This window comes from Oryx dammah, unplaced genomic scaffold, assembly GCF_014754425.2.
Source record: "Oryx dammah isolate SB20612 unplaced genomic scaffold, SCBI_Odam_1.1 HiC_scaffold_12, whole genome shotgun sequence".
Classification (NCBI taxonomy): domain Eukaryota; kingdom Metazoa; phylum Chordata; class Mammalia; order Artiodactyla; family Bovidae; genus Oryx; species Oryx dammah.
Genome location: NW_024070196.1, coordinates 57,159,035 through 57,181,216, shown reverse-complemented (window position 1 = coordinate 57,181,216; position 22,182 = coordinate 57,159,035). Strand labels below are relative to the sequence as shown.

Here is a 22,182-nt window from a genome sequence, read left to right as displayed (position 1 = left end):
AACACCCAAGACCTGGGAGCGGCTCCCCAGTCAGCCGACTCCTTTGGCAAAACTGCTTGGCAAAAACAACCCCTGACATTTAAGTTACGGCTCCAGCTCCAGTAGGAGCTGATGTCAGGAGCAGGGAAGACCCAACAGCAAATCCATTAATTAGAGCCTGGCTTCTCACTTCCTCTGTCAATTCTAATCATTTGTGGGAACCTAGGTCTCATTATGGGGCTAGAATGTGACAATTTCTCAAGTTTGAGTAAATTGCTTCGCAGGCCCAGCTGTCAACATTTGTGCATGATGGCAGTTAGAGTCGGAAGGCTGGGGCGGGAGTCAGTCTCATTTAAGTTACCCAGTGACTACTTTTTGCAATCCAAATGTGAACCTGAGTCATGAAAGCAGGCATTAATTTACTCTTTGGAGAATGGGGCGTTAGGTTCTGTTTGGGGTCTTTTAGCGGTGACACAAATGCAAAGAGTAAGAAATTGGCTGCTTTACATAAATACATACAAAACGAGTTATTTTATAAAAGAGAGTGTGTACAATCAGTCATGCTGCTATTGTTATTTCTACCACATTATTTTGGTTAAAACAATAGAAATTAGTTGCAGTGTCATCTAATGACTTCTTTTAAGTCATATGTATTAAGTCAAACATATATGACTTAAAAAAATCCCCAAACATGACTTGAGCCACATCTCTGGAAATTGCCTAGAACTGTTTTTTCCTTTCCTGTCAGGAGTTTGTATAGATCAAGTGTCAGAGGTATTGGTTTGATAACATTTATATGTTGCAGTATAATTACTGCTGTAGGGTGACTTAACACCTCTATCCAGTCACATAATTACCATTTCTTTTTTTGTGGTGAGATTAAGATATAGTTTCTCTGCAACTGTGAAATTCATAACACAGTATCATTATTGACTATAATAACTACCTGTGCATTAGATCTCCAGGACTTATCTGCAAGTTGTCAGTCTGTACACATCAACAAACATCTTTCCCAGTTCTCCTGCTGCCTCCCCCTGCCAACCACCCTCCCCGCGCCCCTCTTACAGCCCCTGGTAACCACCACTCTCCTCTCTGTTTTATGGAGTGTGGCTTTTTTTAGATTCCATATAGAAGTGAGATCACCCAGTATCTGTCTTTTTATGTCTGATTTATCTCATCAGCATAATGCCCTCAAGGTCCACGCAGGTGAATGTCCATGGTTTTTAACACTAAAAACCTAAAGCTTGACTCTGGATGCAAACTTTGCTCTCTGCTTTGTTTACTGTGTGACAGAGGCTCAGTGCTTAACTTCTCTGTTTCTCAGTGTTTTCTTCTGAAATAAGGCCAACCACAGCAGACTGTTGTTAGAAACAGCATTTGCTGACAAAACCACAGCGCTGCTGACACATTCAGCAAAGCGGAGCTCCAGGGAGCAGTCCGCCCCAGCAATGTTCAGTGGATGAAGATGACTCAGCCCAGGGTGGGGGTAGAAGGGGAATGGGGGGTGGGGAGTCAGACCCTCCACTGAGAAATGCACATAGTGGGAAAAATCACTGCCAACCCTCCCTCCTTGTTGTTTCAGAAAAGAGACCAAAAATGCCCCAAGTTCATGCCCCTTCCCAAAGCTTCTAACCAGGTTTGACCTTGACAGGCAGGGCAGTAAAATGGTAATGAACTTGGGTCATAATACCAGCCTGGGTTCACACCCCAGCTCTGCCACTCCCTAGCTGTGTGACTCTGAACTTGTCATGTTAATCCGCCAAAAGGCCTCAGTTTCCTCACCTGTGAAGGGGGCATTTTCACACCCAGAGGATGTGATGAAGATCAAATGAGCATACAGTAATCTCCAAAGCGCTTGGAGTGGCACTCAGCATATAGCACACGTACTCTTAATGCCACGGAAGCCTTCAGAAAGGCCAGGGGCTTCCTTATAGCTGCAGGTTCTGTGTTAACCTCTTCCAGTTTCTGAGCCCCAGAGCTCAGCTGTGGGGAAGGACCACTGAGCCCACGCCCTCCACCCCATGCATTCCCCGTCAGGATGGCCCGGGAGGGGCTTCACCTCCAGGATGTTGTATCGGGAGCTGTCGCAGTAGTCGCGGACGCCAATCTCTGTGCCCATGTACCAGCCGCTGAAGGGACAGGCGCTGAACTCCAGGCCGCCGATCTCCAGGAGCATGTTGGACACAGCAGGGAGGCCGTACCACTTCAGTCCCAGATCCTTGAACCACTCGAACCTGTGGAGAGCAACATAGCCCAGCTCACTGTGGGATGTGGGGCGGGAGCCTCAGGGAAAGACACGTGGGCGGGATCTCCTTAGCCTGGGGATGCCGAAATGCCCGCAACTGACTGGGGCTTACTTCTTTGGAACCTGATTCCTGGGCTCACGTCTGACCTGTGGAATCACACTGCCATCCACATCAGAGGCCTGAGAATATTCACTTTCACTTATTTCCCAGGTGATCTGCATGGATATCCAGGCCTGGGAACCACTGCCAAGGGCTGCTATTTATCCCCTAAACTCACCTGGAAGGTGAATTCAGGAGAAAGTGAGCATCTCTGAGTTCCTTTTTCTTTTTTTTAAATTAACTTTTTGTTTTGTATTAGGGTATAGCCAATTAACAATGTTGTGATAATTTCAGGTGAACAGTGAAGAGACTCAGCCATACATTTACAGGTATCCATTCTCCCCCAAACTCCCCTCCCATCCAGGCTGCCACATAACATTGAGCAGAGTTCCCTATGCTACTCAGGAGGTCCTTGTTGGTTATCCATTTTAAAAATAGAGCCGCTGAGTTCCTTCTGACCTCAGGGCCTTTGCATGGCAGTTCCTTTCTGCTCTTTTCGCTTTGTGTCTGTCCAGCTCTTACACTTTCATTCTCAGCTAAAATGCTGCTTACTCTGGAAGCCTTCTCTGATGCCCAGTCTGGGTTGGGTCAGGCAGCTTTACGCCTCTAGGTACCATAACATTATTTTGCAACACTCGATTGGAATTAAGTGGTTTATTTGGGTAACCAATCTCCTCTTTGAAATTGAAAGCACCACAGAGGTGGGGACCAAGTCAGTGACGAAGGCCTGCACAATGCATGACCCAGAGTGGGAATAATAAACAGTTTTGAATGACAAGTGAATGAATGAATGAAGGCCAAGTTTCACCACTGAAGCTGGTTGAGATCCTAGATACCTGGCAGTGTTTGGAGCCTTAGGACACTTGCTCCATCTCCAGGACCTGGACCAGGATGGGGCAAGTAAGGCACTGGCTGTGGGCGCAAAATTGAGGAGCACCAGCAAACCCAGTAATCAAGATCAAATATTCTAAATTAATTCAGTGTCTCAAAAAAAATTAACACAAAACCGCCATGATGAGCAAAACGTCAAAGCTTTACATAAAGACAGGATCCCACTCTGCACTTGTATACTTTACGTCAGTTGCTTACCCTAATCTCAGCCCTGAACTGGTCCTTGTTTGAGAATTCTGATACATTATGCATCATGGATTTAAAAAGCTAATCTTGATTTTTTTAAACTACATTAAAATACTATTAATTTGATGGTTGATTATTTTTGGTGCTTCCTCCATCAATTTTGCTCCTGAGGCCAGGTCTTATTGTGGAGTTCTTTTACTCTCAAAAAGTGTAAATTTTATTTGTGTTGCTAGCCTCAGCCCTCACAGCCCCATCCCAACTCCAAACTACTTTTGAACTTGAGCTGCATCAGGTCACATAGAGTTTTTAATGGTTCCCTCTATTTAAAATTCGCACCCATAACAATACAGGAAGCGCTTCTGCTCTTTTGCCCTTTGTGTGTGTGTGTGTGCGTGTTGATCGCTTCAGTCATGTCTGACTCTTTGTGACCCCATGGACTATAGACCACCAGGCTACTCTGTCCATGAGATTCTCTAGGCAAGAACACTGGAGTGGGTTGCCATTCCCTTCTCCAATTTCGGCCCTTAGTGTTGGAAAATGGATAGGTCCAGGTTGATGGCTTAAAAGAAGTGGAGTAAAGAGGGAAATTTTTAAAGAACTGAAGTATAGTCAATATATATTATTATATATTATAATATGTAATGTGTACAATATAGTGAAAGACATATATAATCACTATAATATGTAAGGTGTACAATATAGTGACTCACAATTTTTAAAGGTTATATTCCATTTATAGGAATGGAATGTTGTAAAATACTGGCTATATTGGGGCTTCCCTGGTGGCTCAGACAGTAAAGAATCTGCCTGCAATGTGGGAGACCTGGGTTCAACCCCTGGTAGGGAAGATCCCCTGGAGGAGGGCATGGCAACCCACTCCAGTATTCTTGCCTGGAGAATCCCATGGACAGAGGAGCCTGGTGGGCTACAGTCCATGGGGTCACAAAGAGTTGGACAGACTGAGTGACTCAGCACAAAGCACTGGCTATATTCCCTATGTTGTAGAGTATATTCTTGTAGCTTATTTATTTTATCCATAATGGTTTTTACCTCTTTATCCCCTATCCCTTTATTGCCCCTCACCTATTCCATCTCCCCACTGGGACCCCTAGTTTATTCTATCTGTATTCTCTATGTTCTGTATACCTGTATTCTCTATCTCCTTCTTTTTTGTTATATACACTAGCTTGTTGTATTTTTTAGGTTCTATGACTAAGTGATATCATATAGTATTTGTCTTTCTCTATCTGACTTATAAGGAGGGGAATTTTGATTCAGAAAATATGATGGTCCTTCAGTGGAGAAGGCAATGGCACCCCACTCAAGTACTCTTGCCTGGAAAATCCCATGGACGGAGGAGCCTGGTGGGCTGCAGTCCATGGGGTCTCTAAGAGTCGGACGCGACTAAGCGACTTCACTTTCAGTTTTCACTTTCCACTTTCATGCATTGGAGAAGGAAATGGCAACCCACTCCAGTGTTCTTGCCTGGAGAATCCCAGGGACGGGGGAGCCTGGTGGGCTGCCGTCTAGGGTCACACAGAGTCAGACACAACTGAAGTGACTTAGCAGCAGCAGCAGCAGCAGCAGCTGCTAAAGGAGGAATTACTGATCTCGAGGGAACCTGCTTTGCCTTGGCCCCATGGTAAGGATAGGAACCAAGACCCCCTTTTAGCCTCTGTCTGGGCTGGAGAGACAGGAGGGGGACACTGGATAAACCACTCCCCTTCCCTCACCCTCCCCACGCCAGGCCCTCTTACTTGGGGTGCCTGATGGGGACTTCCAGTACCAACTCTGGAGGGATCTGGAAGAGCTCTGGGTCGTTGCCGTTCGCCTGGAGCAGGAGCGGCAGGACATCGAAGCGGCTTCGTGGGGGTTTCCAGCCCTGCTGTATGCAGATCTGCAAGCAGAGCCACCAGGTCAGACCACTGAGCCCCAGGCCCTCCAGGGGCAACAGGGGTGCGGGGAGGGGCAGAGGGCCCAGGGCCCGCCCCTCAGCGGCCCCTTCCTCTGGAGGCTCCGGGCCACGCCACCTCCTACATGAAGTTCTCCCTGATATCATCACGTAACTAGTACAACTTCCCGTGGTTCCACAGGACAGAAGACAAACCCGTCCTCCGGCCCCCGACTTGGTGATGTTTTCTGGGCCTTCCCTGACCTCTGGGAACTCCCGGAGCAAGGGTTGAACTGACACTTGCATTGGAAGTATCTGCACTCCGTGCCCTGAGTGCAAAGACACGAAGAAAATGTACCAGATTGGATGAGGACAGATCTCTCAGAATGACCACAGAAAAATGCACCTGTTAGAGCAGCTATCCATTGAAATATAAAGCCAGCCATGTAAGTAATTTAAAAATTTCCAGCAGACACATTTTAAAACGTATTAAAAAAAACACCCCAAAACCCTAAAGCAAAACCAGACAAAGATAAATTTAAATAATATATTCATTTGAAACAGTTTAAATTTCAATAATATTTAATTAAATAGTTATTAATTTCAACATTATATTATTAATATTTATATAAAATATTAATGATATAGAAATATTATGTAATATTGATAGCATATATAACTATACACTATAATATTAATATTTTAATAGGGGCACAGTGGTAAAGAATCCACATGCCAATGCAGGAGACAAAAGAGTCAGACATGACTGAATGAGCATGTGCACACAAGCGTGCGTGTGCGCACACACACACACACACACGTGGTGTGGTTCAGTCACTAAGTTGTGAATGACTCTTCTGTGACCTCATGGACTGTAGCCCACCAGGCTCCTCTGTCCATGGCATTTCCCAGGCAAGAATACTGAAGTGCATTGCCATTTCCTTCTCTGGGAGATCTTCCCAACCCAGGAATTGAACCCATCTTTCTTGCAATGGCAGACAGATTCTTGATCCCTGAGGGAAACCTTATTAACAGTATATTTGGCACTAAAATTAAATATGAAATATATTTATTAATCCAATAAAATATAAAAATATATAATTAAAACACCATTAACTGATTAATGATAAATAATTAATATTAATATATTCAACAAAATTAACTATATGTGTTAATACAATAAATGTATTAATTTATTAATAAATAGAAATAGATTAGTCCAATATTACCCACAACATTATTTTTCAGCAGGTAATCAAGATACAGATTACTAATGAGACCTTTCCACTCCTTTTTTGTTCTCCATCTCAGAGACCGTGTACCTTACAGTTAGGGCCTGTTTCATTTGGACTCACAACATTTCATGTGGTCACTGGCTAGGTGCAGCCAGTGGCTGCCATGCTGGGGCTTTCAAAAGTTACAGTTATGTGGTTATGTTTGGGGTGATTCCCTCTGCTGGGCTAGTAGACAGAGGAAGCACAGAAGTATGGGTTTAGGAGAACATGTGGTATCTGAGGTTTCTGGGGACAGAAGGAGAGGAAGAGGCTGTGGCATGTCTCCACAAGGACAAGGTGAGCCAAGCATACAGTTAGAGCTCAGCCAGGTGGAGCAGAGAGTCTGGCTAAGCCTAAACGGCACAGGTGTGACTCCTGTTCGCCTTGCTTACAACCCCCTCCCTGGGATAATAACATTTTAGTAAGAAAAGCTCCCTGCAAATGAAGTCAGCAGCCATGAGAGTGGGGGCAGCCCCCTCATGGGGAAGGTACTGGGGTGGAGCATGAAGGTGGTTTGAGGAAAGAACAAGATGAAGCAGAATGGCTGCTGAGTTGGTGACAAATAAAAGGGGAACCAGGCCTGTATGCCTGAGGTGTTCCAGGCGTGGGGTCTGCCTATGATACCTCCTGTGGGCATAGATGCTGGAAGCTTCCAGGCCTTACCTGTGCTACCTGTGTACATCACCACCTGGAAGGAACCTGGATGGGGAGAAGGTGGGGTTCGTGTTCCCAGTGGCTTGCATGAACTGACTTGGGCTGCCAGCAATAGTGGGGTGCTGGAGAGTCAAGTTCATGCAGAGAGGGGTTGCGTCGGTGGGCAGCAATGTTGTACAGAGAAATGAATGAATGGATGAAGGGGATGAGGCTGACATACACCTCACTCAGAAAAGGTGGCACCAGGGACTCCCTGGTGGCTAGGACTCTGCACTGCCAATGCAGGAGGCTCGAGTTCAATCCCTGGTCAGGGAACTAGATCCTACATGCCGCAACTAGGAGTTTGCATGGCACAACTTAAGATTCCACATCGACTAAAAGATCCCACATGCAGCAACTAAGACCCAGTGCAGCCAAATAAATATGTATTTTTTAAAAAAGAAAAGAAAAGATGATGCTAGATATGACTTCCACATATTAGTTCCCCCCGCTCCTGGGGGAAGGCAGGAGATTTGGCCTGTACTTCTAGCTTTCCCTTTGCTATTGCAGTAGCCTTGGATAATGCATTTGGCCAGTCTGAGTGTGACTCAGTCTACTCATCTGTGAAATGGGACAACAGTTCCCATCATGAGGGTTGGGTGAGGTAATGACATGAAAATGACCAGCTGTAACAGGACCAGCTGTAACAGGACCAGCTGGACTGCAGGCAGACAGAGCAGGAGGTCTGGAGATGAGTAAGCTGCACCTACTGCCTGCTCTCTCTATGATGATATTAAACCAAGAAAAGTCTGGGGATAAAGAGAGTTTGGGGGATGAGAGTTTGGGTGGGGGAGAGGTGGGGGCACCTACCTCCGTGAACTCCACGTTGGCTGGGTCCCCCAGGATGGAGCCATCAGGCTGCTTGTAGCCAGCATAGCGGATGAGTTGGGAGTTCCAAACGCGGAAGTCGTGCTTGCCGTCGGTCCTCTGGGGAAATATGGTGATCGCAGATCTGTGGTGGAGAGAGGGGGACATTTGGCATCGGGGCTGGGCTTGCACTTCAGAGAAAGGCTGAAAGAGGAGCTGCTCAGGTCAGCTGTGCACAAGGCTCAGGGTGGATTCACATCTGCTCCGAGGCCCCCAGGGCCCATGGAGCAGCTGTTGGAAGGGGTGGGACTCTGCTCTGTCCCTCCACTGACCACTAGGTGAGGAAGGGTAGAGGAAGGGACGCCCCGGGCCAGCTCGCAGAAGGAAACAAATGCTTCTCCAACTGGAGTCTTTTGAACAATCTTGACTTGGGCCATTTTTCCAGAAAGTTCTTTTGCAGCAGGTAATCCTCAGGGGGAGAAAAATCATCAGGCTCTGTTTCCCCTTAAGAACTCAGCACTGATTCCCAGTTTCAGTCTTTCTTTTACCACCATCATTATTGCCCCAGTTGCTCACCCCCTCTACAGATTTATGATTAATAGGGGATCAACTTTCATTTGTACTGATATTTATTTATTTAAAAACAGTGAAGACTGCCCCTGGCCTCACTCACCCAAGCAGGCAACTGTGAGACCCTGTATTATTAGCAAATTGAAGAAAGACGTTGTTGCCTGCAGAAGGCACCTCACTGGAGCCCTGCCCTCTTTTTTGTTAAATGGGAGACCAGCAGTTTGGAGAGATGTTCATGATGCGTTATTCTCTTTGGCACCATCAGAAAGACTGAAAAGAAGGAGAGTAACTTTTTCACAAAGTGATTCAATGTAGGGACCACCCTGGTGGTCCAGTGGTTAGGATTCCGTGCGCCCAAAGCAGGGGGCCCGGGTTCAATCCCTGGTCAGGGAACTAGATGCCACATTCCACAGCTAAAAGCCAGTGTGGCCAAATTAAAAAAAAAAAAAAAAAGAGTGGTTCAATGTTATCTCTTGCCAGGAGCTCTTGTCACCTGGACTCATCAGTTCCATCCATGGACCAAACCCGAGGCTATGGAAGCCATGTCCTGGCTTATGTCAACATGGGGGTGACACCACAGGTCCAACTCCATGCTCACAGGTCTGCTCCCATTCATGTCTTGCCCTGGAGCCCTGCTTCCGTTGCCTGCCTTGGTTGGGGAGTACGTTTCTGCTGTCATGTACCTGATTTCAAGGCCCAACTCAAATCTGCCTTCTTCACACAGCATCGCCTGTCCTATCTGGTTCCCAGGGCCTCCTCTGTGAGCACATTTAGATCTTGCTATCTGCACAAGACCGCATTGCATTTAATTCTGCAGGGAGTGGTGTGTCCCACCTTGGGGTGAATCTGGAACCCAGGCTGAAGGTGGAGTCACAGAGGGCCAAAGGCGCTCTTAAGAATCTCTTGGCAAGGGTGCTGCATTGTAGATGGACACAGACTGAGTAAAATTGTCAGCCTTTCCCTCCAGTGTTAAAACACATGGCTGTTTGGCTGAGCAGCAGATAACACGTGTTTGTGTTTGTTTGTATTTGTTTGTTTACATCTATTTTAAAAGTATGTTTAGAAACTCCAGAATGACACGCAGTGGGATGGGATGCTTACTGTGTGCAAGAATGAGCCTGGAGGAGGACATGGGACAGCTTTACACCTCCTGTCTCCCAAGTCTCCTGAGCTTGTCATGAAGTGGCAAGTCAAATGCCCCATCCTGTTTAAATTTCATCTCTCTCCCTCTCTTCCTCCCTCTCTTATTTTAGATTATTTCTATATATGGCATATATATATGGCACATTCTCTTACAGCCTCTCATTGTGTCCAGATGTGTAGTTTAAAACTTGTTTAAAAAAATCAGCTGAATATTTCATCAATAGAAGGTCTCATTTAGACCTCCACCAATAGAAAATTGAAAAAAGTAAAGGTGCACTGCCTGGCCTGATGACCCCCATCCCAAATCACTCCATCACAGCATCATTTGAAAACTATCAAAATAACTCACAAGCTCTTTGAGGCTAAGACCTTGGCTAGGCCATGCTTTAACACTTAGGATATGCAGTTGAAGGGAGTTCTTTGTTGTTCTCTGAGGGGCAAGGTCTTTTCGGAAAAAGATCTGAATACTAATTTCCCTAGCAGGCCTTAAATGACAGGCTCTTTTCCCACTGGTGGGCTCAGGTGGTAAACACAATTTCCTTCTCAAGGAAGAGACACGTCCAAGAAAAGCCATGCTTAATGCCAATAAGCCACTTCATGGATGAGCTCAGCACAGCCCAAGGGCTTGTGGGAAAATCTTTGCAGTGGTCCTGTACAGCCCCAAGGTGAGGCTGGTCCTCAGCTGCTGGGAACAGATGCAGGGGCAGGACGGAGGGAGTATGATTAACAAGTGTCACCGCCTGTCTGTGGGGCCTCAGCTGTTCCTTCTCAGCTGTTCCTCTCCCAGCTGAGACTTGCCAGCATGGAAGCCACTAGCTCACATCAGCACCTGTCTGCTTTGGCCTGCACCCTGCAGCTTTGTTCTTGGTGGGAGGTAAGAGAAGTCCCAGATGTGGCTCAGCTTGGTGAAACCGGAAATGGTAGTCCCCATGGCAAAGGGAAGAGATGTTGCATTTGAAACCCTGGAAACCTCGGAGGCAGCTCCAGGCAATAGAGGAGGTGCTGGTGAAAGCAGGTCACCACCAGCAAGGAGGTTTTCCTCTTCCTGGGAATCTGAAACATCTCATCCTGCTTCCTCTAGAGGTTGATATGAAACGGTGGGATGAACGTGACTGTGGTTGCTATACTTCTGCAAACCACGGGGGAGTCTGTGTCTCCTGGGAGAGAAGGCACATGGAGGTCAGAATGAGGAGGCCAGGCCAGCTCTCCCCACGTGGCAACGGCCCTGAGGAAAGAGGGGGAGCAATTCCATGGCAGGGGAGCCAGCTGATTCAAGGGTCCGCACTGTGGGGGCGCCAGATTCCCTTTCGCCCAGCTGGTCGGCTCACCTGAGGTTCCCTTTGTTCGTGGCATACTTGATGTGGTTGCAGATGTAGTTGAACATCCCATGGGCAGTGGCGCAGTCTCGGGCATCAAACACCTGTAAGGAGTACAATGCGGTGACGAGCACCTCCTCTTTCCCCTTTCAGCCCTGCCCAGGGCAGCCCCCCTGACTGGAGAAGCGCGCAGAGCCCACCCTAGCTGCTGCCCCTTAGGGGTAGTGAGCATTTCACTACTGAGCCCACCCCCACTGTGTTTATAGTATCTTTTTATATTCTAATAACCATGGCTAATCAAACCAGGAAAAATCCCCTAAAAGTAGGCACGGGGTGTAAGTGACCATGGGAAGGGAATGCTGAGCAGAGGAGTGACTCGTAATGGGCTGCCTGTATCTCCCGTGAGGTTGCTAGGGATTAGGGACTTCGTCACTTTGCCAACAATGGTCCGTACAGTCAAAGCTATGGTTTTTCCAGTAGTCATGTATGGATGTGAGAGTTGGACCATAAAGAAGGCTTGAGGGTGGAAGAATCGGTGCTTTGAAATTGTGGTGCTCAAGGGACTCTTGAGAGTCCCTTGGACAGCAAGGAGATCAAACCAGTCAATCCTGAAATAAATTAACCCTGGATATTCATTGGAAGGACTGATGCTGAAGCTGAAGCTCCAGTACTTTGGCCCCCTATTGAGAACAGATGACTCATTGGAAAAGACCTTGATGCTGGGAAAGATTGAGGGCAAGAGGAAAAGGGGGTGACAGAGGATGAGATGGTTGGATGGCATCATCGACTCAATGGACCTGAGTTTGAGCAAACTCTGGGAGATAATGAAAGACAGGCAAGCTTGACATGCTTCAGTCCATGGGGTTGCAAAGAATCATACGACTTGGTGACTGAACAACAGCAATAGGGACTTAAAAATAAAACAAACAAAAATCAGACAAACTCCCCCCGAGACCGATAACTAATCCATTTCCAACTTACAACTATTCTCCAAGGGAAAAAAAATCATACCAGGAGACGCAGAATCTGATGCTTTCAAGGAGTAAGCAAATAACGTAAATAAGGAAGGAGAGTAGGTGTAAGACAAAAGGGAGGAATGGGGTCTGTGGTAAACTGGAGAGTATAAGCCCTACCTAGAGACGTCAAATTCAGTTTTTAAAAAAGATTGCTCTGGCTGAATAAAACATGACGACAAGCCAGATTTGGTCATGATCTGAGAGTCTGGGACCCCATGATGACCATCTGATAGCTCCCCATGGCCACCAAGGGCCCTTGGTAGAAGCTGACCACTTTTAAAGCTCATTTCCCCTCCACTGGCTCCCACCAAAGGGCTCTTCACAATATCTGAGCCTGACTGCCCACCTGCAGCTTGGACCACTGGATCCTGCCGACGCAGCGGGAGGCATTCCGCCAGGCGTGCTTGGCCCCGTAGATGAGCTCTGTGTCCTTGAGCTGGTAGGTGCTGGTGGTTTCGATCTCTTTGTTCACCTCTTCCAGCCTCTCCATGTGGGCTTTGGAGCCAAACCTGAGGGAAGAGGGAAGGGACACAGGAACATTACTTTCTCTCCTCAATTAGAGGTTGGTAGAAGGAGTGAGCTATTACAGGAGGCCAGAAGCCACGGAGAGTCTGTGATATCCAGACATGATAGTTTGTGCATAAAGCAGAGGCTGGCAAATTCAAATGCCTTCAAAGGCCCAAACATGGGACTGACCTGGCTGGGTGGGGACTGTGGCAAACAGGCCAGCCCAAGCCTAGTCCCCAGAGGGCAGCCTCAACTTTGTTCCAGACTGCTGTTGTCTGATCGGGGGCCGGTATTGCCAGGTCTTCTATTTATAGAAGATAAATCTGATTTTTAAAGGGAACTCGTCCTTTTTCTAAACAAAAATTTAAATTCGTTTTAAAATAAATTCACTTGGAGAAAGTTAAAAAAACGTTATGAAAAGTTGCAGGCTGACAAAAGGTGTAGAAAATAATGAACATCTGTGTCCCAAGCCTGAGAAATCACTAATAAACAAGAAAATATTTTACAATTCCTTGGGGACTACTCCTTACCATAGCTCACTTTCTTTCCAGAAGTGGTTGCTATTTTGAATGTGGCATTTAGCATTCTCATGCTTTTGTCTAGATTTTTGCCACTTGAGCATTTGGTTGACCAAAAAGTTTGTTCAGGTTTTCTGACGTTATGAGAAAATGAATGAACTTTCTGGCCAGCCCAATATATATCCCCCTAAATCATGTATAGTATTATTTTTTATGAATGGTGCTGTCCTAAATGTATCTTCTATAATAGATACACTGTGTCTATTGAGTAGAATGTATCTATCTTTTCTTCCCTTTGCTCAAAGTTATTTGTGAGCTTCATTTCCATGAACACACAGAGCTTTAACATGCTCATTTTCATAGCTGTATGGTATTCCATTACAGAAACTGCCACAGTTCACTTACACATTCTCCTAACAATGAAGTTGAGGTCATTTCCAGCTGGGTGCTTAATTTCATTTTTTCCCATAATAGCTATGCTTCAGTGAACATTCTTATGCTGACCTTCTTGTGAAGAGGTGTGAGAGTTTCTTTAGGGAATATACCCAGGTGTGAAATTGCTTGAAGAGTTTCAAATTTAAGAGACACTCTTCAGGCTAAACAAAAACATTTCTAGGGGCCAGATCTGGCCCTTGTACAGGATCAGGCCCAATTTTCAACCTTTGTGCATGGCGGGCAGAGGTGCTATGCTCAGTCTTGGTTCAACTGTCTGCAGAGTTGGACCTGAAGTCTTTGTACCCAGTACGGGGCACCCCAGTGTAGACATGAACTTGCCTTTTAATTGATGAGTAGTACTGATCAATGAACTCTTTGGCAAGAGGAAAGAGCTGTTCTTTTGTGCGGACGTCTTCAGGCTTTCGTATTTGCTGAGAAGGGAGCATGACGGACCCCATACAGATGTGCTCAGTACATCCCGTTCCCTGGAAGGAAAAGAGGTTTGGGCTGTTACCTAGTTTCGCCCAAGTGTGGCACGTGGAGGGCTGTGGACTTGGCTAGACATTCGTGGTAGAGTTTCCCCAGCCTTTAATTCCCAAAGTGAATTTCTCACATACCAGCTTCCAGTCACTGTTGTACCTGGTGACTAGCCCAGGTGAGGAAAAGATAACCAGCATTTTAGTGTGTGTGTTAGTCACTGAGTCATGTCTGACTCTTCGAGACCTCATGGACTGTAGTCCATCAGGCTCCTCTGTCCATGCTCCACAGGCAAGAATACTGGAGTGGGTTGCTGTTTCTTCTCCAGGGTATCTTCCTGACCCAGGTATTGAACCCAGGTGTCTTTCATTTCAGACAGACTCTTTCCCATCTGAGTCACATCTGAGTTAGGGGACGCCCTAACCAGCATTTTAAGGTTCTGTAATTATTTGCTCCACTCAGTGAGGCGGGGTGAGGAGAGGGGCTTTATGACTGTCATTCTCTGGGAATCAGAACCATTGATGCTGAATCTCCCAATATTTAAAAATAATTTTTTTTTTTTTTGGCTGCACCATGCAGCATGTAAGATCTTAGTTATCAACCAGGGATCGAACCCATGTCCCTTCATTGGAAGCATAGAGTCGTAACCACTGGGCCATCAGTGGAGACCTCTCCCAACTATTTTTTGATCCCATGTTGATCAAGAAGGACTAGTAGAGTGATCACAGTAGCTCTTTTGAACAGGTCTACAGGATGTTGATTGCAGAAAATCGCCCCAATTCTTCCCCTCCATCTATTCACGCCCTTTACTATGTGACTTTACAGCAATTCTCATCAAGAGGTGAAGCCTCCTCCCTCTCCTTTTGAATCTGAGCTGGTTTGGGCCAACAGAAAATGGCAGAGGTGACACTGTGCCCATTCTGATTCTAGGCCTCGAGGTATCTTATATGTTTCTGCTCATTCTCTCAGGACCCTGCATCCAGGGCATGGAGGAGACCAAGCTACTTTACTGGAGGCTGAGAGGCCCCATGGCACAGAGCTGCCCCCTCAGATAATCACAGAAGCATGAAATCAGCAGAAGCATGAGAACCACCCTGCCAATCTGTAGGTCCTGGAAAATAAGAGTAGTAGTTGCTTTCAGTTCAGTTCAGTTCAGTCGCTCAGTCATGTCCGACTCTTTGTGAGTAGTTGCTTTAGGTCATTAATTTTGGGGTGGTTTGTTACACTGTGATAGCTTACTGATATAACATTCCTCCTAGCGTTAGTTGCTCAGTCACGCCTGACTCTTTGTGACCCCATGGACTGCAGCCCACCAGGGTCCTCTGTCCATGGGATTTTCCAGGCAAGGATACTGGAGTAGGTTCCCATTTCCTTCTCTAGGAGATCTTCCCGATCCAGGGACAGAACCCAGGTCTCCTGCACTGGAGGCAGATTCTTTACCGACTGAGCTATGAGGGAAGCCCGCTTTCTACAATATAAAGAAACTGATTGATTGACTTTAAAATATATAAAAATCTAGAGGACAGATTGATAACTAAGAAGGGTTTGTTCAAAACTCCATCAGTGGTTGGATTGTGAGATGTAAAAAGAGTATACTTAGCAGCAGCAATCCCCTTTTGGGTACAGGGACAGAAATAAATAGTATTTGCACAGCTAAGTATCTACCAGTGGTCCTCAAATGGGGGTGGATTTCCCACCCAGGGCACATCTAACAATATCTGGAGACATATTTGGTTGTCACAACTGGCATCTGGTGGGCACAGGTCAGGGGTGATGCTCAACATTCCACAATGCACAGGATGGTCCCCACAACGAGAATTCTCCCATCCCATGTGTGGATATTTCTGGGGTTGAGAAAAGCCTGGTCTCCCCCCATGCTGGGACACTCACCAACGTGCTCTTGAGGTGGAGGGTGTCAGAGAGAACCACATCGGTCTCCCAGTTCTTGACCTTGAGGAAGCGAGGGCACTTGGAGGGGCTGCCATTCTTCGTGGGAGACTGTTTCCCCGAGGCAGGGGGCTGGAAGAGAGAATGAAGATGCATATTAGGCACTGGAAGGTTGTCTCCACTGGGCTGGGAAGAGGCGGTGTTCTTCCTGGAACCTGCCCCTAGTTACCGCCTGCCTGTGACTCTCTGGGGTAGGCATGCGCAACGTGCCTGGGACCTGGTCCCTCTGCCCGTACAGGAGGAGGTGCCATGGAAGACTGTCTCACGTTTTGTCCTGGGGAGAGGTGTCAGGAGCTCAGAGGCTGGTCTCTCTGGCCTCTAGCACAGGGTCTGGCACGTAGCTGGGACTCTGTGAATGCTTGTTGAATGAATGAGTGACTGAAAGAACACTGTCAGTCTCTCAAAATGGTAACAGCCCTCAGGGCTGAGGAATCAAACGTGAGGTTGGGTCAAGTTACTTGGATTTTTGGGCTTTCTTGCCATAATCCAAACTCACCATTTTTGGCAAATACTAGGGAAACAAGAAGTTTAAGTGAGAAAGGTTTGAAGCATAGCATGCTCAGCCATGTCTGACTCTTTGTGACCCCATGGCTTATCCTGCCAGGCTCCTCTGTCCATGGGATTCTCCAGGCCAGAATACTGAAGTGTGTAGCAGTTCCCTTCTCCAGGGGATCTTCCTGACCCAGGGATTGAACTCTGGTCTCCTGCATTGGCAGGTGAACTCTTTCCCACCGTGCCCCCTGGGAAGCCCTTGAAGCATAGGATACCTTCCTCCAATTCCAGGTTTCTGTTTTTCAAAAAGGCCAAGCATGTCCCTGCTCAGGGCCTTTGCACATACTGTCCTCTCCATCTTGAACATCTTCAGCCCCCCATTTGTCTTCACCTCTGTAAGCAAATTTCCCAGTAGGTGAGAGGGGAAAGGCCTGGCTGACAAATGTTGCCCATCCATTTTAAGCCTCACTGATAAGGATTGCCTTCTGTTCCTGGGTCTTTCTGAGCGGTCGTCTACCAGCCTGGAGACAGGTGTGCTCGCGCATCAGAAGAGCATCAGCAGCTCTAAGGGAGAGGTGTCAGGCACACCCTGAGGCAACAGCTGAGCAAGGGAGGAGAGAGGATGAGACAGTGCTGAGAGACACTCATGCCTAAGAGTGGCGTAGTGGTCAGTGACCTAGAGCCAGGGTATTCACAGATTCAGATTGTATCTCTTGAGCACCTACTATGTGCTAGGCACTGCTAGGTGCTGGGGACACCGAGGTGAACAAGGCAGTCAGGATCCTTGTTCTTCTGGAGCACTGTTTTTGGAGAAGTGGAGATAAATAATAAGTAAACTAATACATGGATAATATAATTTCAGGAGGTGATAAGAATACAATATAGAGAGAAGTAATGGTGACAAAGTGGAGCGGGTGGGGGAGAGGGGAAGGCACATTTTGCAAAGGCCCTGAGGCAGGGATGAGCTTGTAAGCTTAAAGGACCAGCAAGGAGGCCAGTGTGGCTGGGGTGTTTGAGTGTGAATGAATACAAAGGAGATGAAGTCAGAAAGGAGGCAGGATCCACATCTCATCAGCATGGAGGTGCTCAGGCTGCTGAGAGAGCTATGAATTAGGACTGAACTGGGTTAAGTCTGGGACAGAAATCACAGAGAAGCCTGAAGGACAGCTACTGAAAACTAACATCCACTGGACACTTGCTATGTGCCAAGCAACCACCTTATCACCCCCATTTTACAGATGAGGAAACTGAGGCACAGAGAAGTTAACCAAGTTGAACAAGATTGCAGAACTAATAAAGTGGAGCCAGGAGTCAAATCCTGGCAGCCTGGCTTTCTAACCATGCCCTCCACTGTTTGACCACTCTGCCTCTTGGCCATCATGTACAATTCCCTCCCTCCCTCACGCATTCGTTCGTTCACCCAGCCCAGGTTTACTGAGTATCTCCCATGTTCCAGGCAAGTCAGTAAGGGCAAGGGCTACAGTAACAAACCCAACAGACATGATCTGTGCCCTCATGGAGTTTATGTGGCCCAGTGGGGATGGTGATTGAATGAGCTGTCATCGTTGAATGAAATGAGCACCACAACCTGGGATGTCGGCAGTGTGCAGGGGACTGTGAAAGCACTCAGAAGGGCATCTGACCGGGGTCATTTGACTTCTAAGTCGAGACCTGTTGATCAGGTCAAGAAGAGGGAGCAGAGTCTTGTTGGTAGAGAAGTGAGAGGCACAGCCACCTTTCTGCCAGTGGAGTGCTCTGCTGAAGCATCCGTGCCACCATGTTGGATTTTGGGGAACGGGAGGCAAGTGACAGCATGCCGCCACTAAAGACTGCCAGACAGTGCAGGGAGCGAGAGCAAAGAACAAAAGGAAGGTACCATGACTCATGATCTTCCAGATCCGCTTGTCCCCAGCGGCTCTCATCTCGGTGCCGGGTACCAGCATCCACCCACCACCTGTGCACGCCACAGGAAGGAACTGTCCTGAATATCATCTTTTTTATCCCCCACACCCAGACCATCCCTGACTCCCATCCATTTAGCCTTCTAAATGGCTCCAGAATCCTCATTCTCTCCATCTACTGTGTAGCACTCTATCCAAGCTTCCACCACCTTTCATTCGGGTGATTGCAACAGCCTCCTAAATGTTAGCCACTCCTCATCACCGTTGGTGTCATTATTCTACCACTAGTACAACTTGAAGTCCTACTGCAGCTGTGCATGCGTGCTAAATCACTTCAGTCGTGTCCAGCTCTTTGCAACCCCCATGGACTGTGGCCCACAAGACTCCTCTGTCCATGGGGATTCTCCAGGCCGGAATACTGGAGTGGGTTGCCATGCCCTCCTCCAGGGCATCTTCCCGATCCGGGGATTGAACCCACGCCTCTTACGTCTCCTGCATTGGCAGGTGGGTTCTTTACCGCTAGCGCCACCTGGGAAGCCCTGTTATGACTGCTACTGCTTTACATGTTACCACTATCACCCTGGGAGCAGGAGAAGTATTGGAATGAATTCTTCCCTCCATTCCCTATCTGCCCTTCTATCCCGCTAAACTCTTAAGTTCTTTCACTTATGTCCCCACACAAAGCCATGTACAGACGACTCTACTTCCTTTGAAGGTCTAGACATCCTGAACTTCTTTATTTAGGATTTTATTTCCACTCCCGTCTCTCCCAGCAGATGTCCAGGTGATGGAGGTTGCCTCTAGGTGGGCCTTTCTGATTAGAAATTCCTCTGATCATGCTGGCAATCTGCATCCTTAGGAAAATAAAATCCTCCCTTGTCCATATGGGAGACACCCTAGCCATCCTCCCTAAATACTGGGCATCACTTAGCCAGTAAAGAAACTCTCTCTTGACACCCCAAAGTTTGAGGAGCAGCTGCAATCCCAGAGTGGCATTTGGGGTCAGGCCCAGGGTCCGTGGAGGTGACAGAGGGGCAGAAGGCAGCGGTGAGGGGAGCCTGACAAGGTGGGAGGAAGCCGGAAGTCTTCACAGGCAGGGTGGATGGAGCGAGATATAGGCAATCAAAGAGGCCATCTGTTGAGGGTCCAGATGTACGAGGGGTGGTCATTACGAGACAACTAATTGGGGGCCCAGGCATGAGCCGTGCCACTCTCCGCCCCGGGCTGTGTGAAGGGCACACTTGAAACCAGGTATTAGGAGGCCTCTGGCAGGGCTGTTGTACTTGAGTTTTGATGTTTTAATTAGCCAGCAGTAATACTGGATGACTCAGAAGGGGACAAACGAGGAGATTAATATAGCAGTCGGGGGCCCGGCGTGGGGGATGCAAATAACTTTTCTGAGTGGGGACTGAAGTGCTTGGTCTAAAAACTCAGGATAGTGGCACTTGTGGGTTGTTAGGCTGGCGACAGGGCACTAGCGGGCTTGGTAACACAGTGTATTCTTCCCTGGATTTGGGTTCAGGGTAGACAGTGGAAGCTTTTCAGGTGGTGGGAGACACTGACTCGACTTCAGTGGGTTCAACAGGAGGACTCCTGAGTGCCTGCTCCTAAATTTGAAAGCAGGCTCTGAGCTCCTGGGCATTTCAAAGGCTTTGTCAACATCTCTTCACTCTGGGCGTCTTTAGAGAGGTCCTGAGGAAATGGAAGGAAATGATCTTGCAGCCCGAGAGGAGACAGCAGGTGAGGTGTTGTCAGCCTTGGGCTCTGAGCCAGGAATTCAGCTTGTAGGATCCCTGGCAACTTGATTTCCACACCCCCTCCATGCCTCCCTCCCTTCTCTCTTTCAGCAAATACACACTGAGTACCCACCGTGTGCTATGGACTTGTGTTCTAGGCTCTACCGTGATCCCCACTCTCTTGGCAGCAGCATCTTGCAGCCACATGCTCTGAAGCAGGGGTTTGCAGATGGTGGCCCATGGGCCACATCTGGTCTACCCTCTCTTTTGGTATAGTCCATGGGCTAAGATGGAGAAGGCAATGGCACCCCACTCCAGTACTCTTGCCTGGAAAATCCTATGGACGGAGGAACCTGGTAGGCTGCAGTCCATGGGGTCTCAAAGAGTCGGACACGACTGAGTGACTTCGCTTTCACTTTTCACTTTCATGCATTGGAGAAGGAAATGGCAACCCACTCCAGTGTTCTTGCCTGGAAAACCCCAGAGACAGGGGATCCTAGTGGGAGGCCATCTATGGGGTCACACAGAGTCGGACACGACTGAAGAGACTTAGCAGCAGCAGCATGGGCTAAGAATGGTTTTCCCATTTTAAACTTGTTGAATAAAACAGTCAAAAGAAGGATAATGCTCCATGACATGTGAAAGTTAGATGATGCTTGAATTTCTGTGTCTGTAAATAAAGCTTTATTGGCGCCCAGCCACCCTCATTTGTTTCCATATTGCCTATGGCTGCTTTTGAGATACAATGGCAGAGTGGGGGTAGTTGAGATGGAGATTCAGATGGAATGGCCCACAAAGTCACATATATTTCCTATTACCTCCTATCCAGGAAAACTTTGCAGACTCCTGATCAAAAGGATTGAATTCCAGTGGCTGAAAGCTAACCTATCTTACTTAGGTCTCCATTAACTTAAACATTAGTTATCTGTTTTATACATGTGAAAGTGAAAATGTTAGTTACTCAGTGGTGTCTGACTCTTTGCGACCCCAGGGACAGAGGAGCCTGGCAGGCTACAGTCCATGGGATTTTCCAGGCAAGAATACTGGAGTGGGCTGCCATTCCCTTCTCCAAGGAATCTTTCTGACTCAGGGATCAAACCTGCATCTCTTATGTCTCCCGTATTGGCAGGCGGGTTCTTTACCAGTAGTGGATATATGTCAATCCCAATCTCCCAATTCTTCCCACCCCTTTTCCCCCTTGGTATCCATACATTTGTTCTCTACATCTGTGTCTCTATTTCTGCTTTGCAAATAAGATCATCTCTAAAATTTTCTAGATTCCATATATATGTGTTAATATACTATATTTGTTTTTTCCTTTCTGACTCACTTCACTTTGTATGACAGTCTCTAGCTAGGTCAATTCACATCTCTACAAATGACCCAATTCCATTCCTTTTTATGGCTGAGTAATATTCCAGTGTGTGTGTGTGTATGTGTGTGTGTGTGTGTGTGTATACACACATATCTTCTTTATACATATATCTTTATAGATGTTTGTATATAGATACCACTTTTTGCCAACACATCATTCACTTTGCTCTACCTCCAGTGCCAAGCCGGAGAAGGCAATGGCAACCCACTCCAGTACTCTTGCCTGGAAAATCCCATGGACAGAGGAACCTGGTAGGCTTCAGTCCATGGGGTCGCTAAGAATCAGACACGACTGAGCGACTTCACTTTCACTCTTCACTTTTATGCATTGGAGAAGGAAATGGCACCCCACTCCAGTGTTCTTGCCTGGAGAATCCCAGGGACGGGGAAGCCTGGTGGGGTGCCGTCTATGGGATCGCACAGAATCGGACATGACTGAAGTGACTTAGCAGTAGCAGCAGCAGTGCCTGTTCAACAAACATTTGAGGTCTGCTATGAAGTGAACTGTATCGTCTCAAATTTGTATGTTGAAGCTCCAGCTCCCATTGTGACATATTTGGAGATAGGGCTTTTAGAAGGTAATTAAGGTTAAATGAGGTCACAAGGGTGGACCCCTAATCTGATAGGATTAGGGGTCTTTTATGAATAGGAAGAGACAGCTATTTCTCTGAGTGCACAGGCTGT

The 22,182-nt window shown here is 47.3% G+C and overlaps 1 protein-coding gene across 1 annotated transcript in view; it reads right to left on the bottom strand.

Annotated features, from left to right (window-relative positions):
• Positions 1–22,182, bottom strand: part of NOS1 (nitric oxide synthase 1) — a 191,901-nt gene that overhangs the window by 44,026 nt on the left and 125,693 nt on the right. Inside the window, exons 4-10 of the mRNA XM_040251626.1 lie at positions 15,939–16,067; positions 13,911–14,056; positions 12,458–12,620; positions 11,108–11,199; positions 8,070–8,211; positions 5,159–5,298; positions 2,039–2,213 (exon numbers count right to left, since the gene is read on the bottom strand). Of these exons, the coding sequence (XP_040107560.1) occupies positions 2,039–2,213; positions 5,159–5,298; positions 8,070–8,211; positions 11,108–11,199; positions 12,458–12,620; positions 13,911–14,056; positions 15,939–16,067 (987 nt within the window). The remainder of the gene's footprint in view (positions 1–2,038; positions 2,214–5,158; positions 5,299–8,069; positions 8,212–11,107; positions 11,200–12,457; positions 12,621–13,910; positions 14,057–15,938; positions 16,068–22,182) is intronic.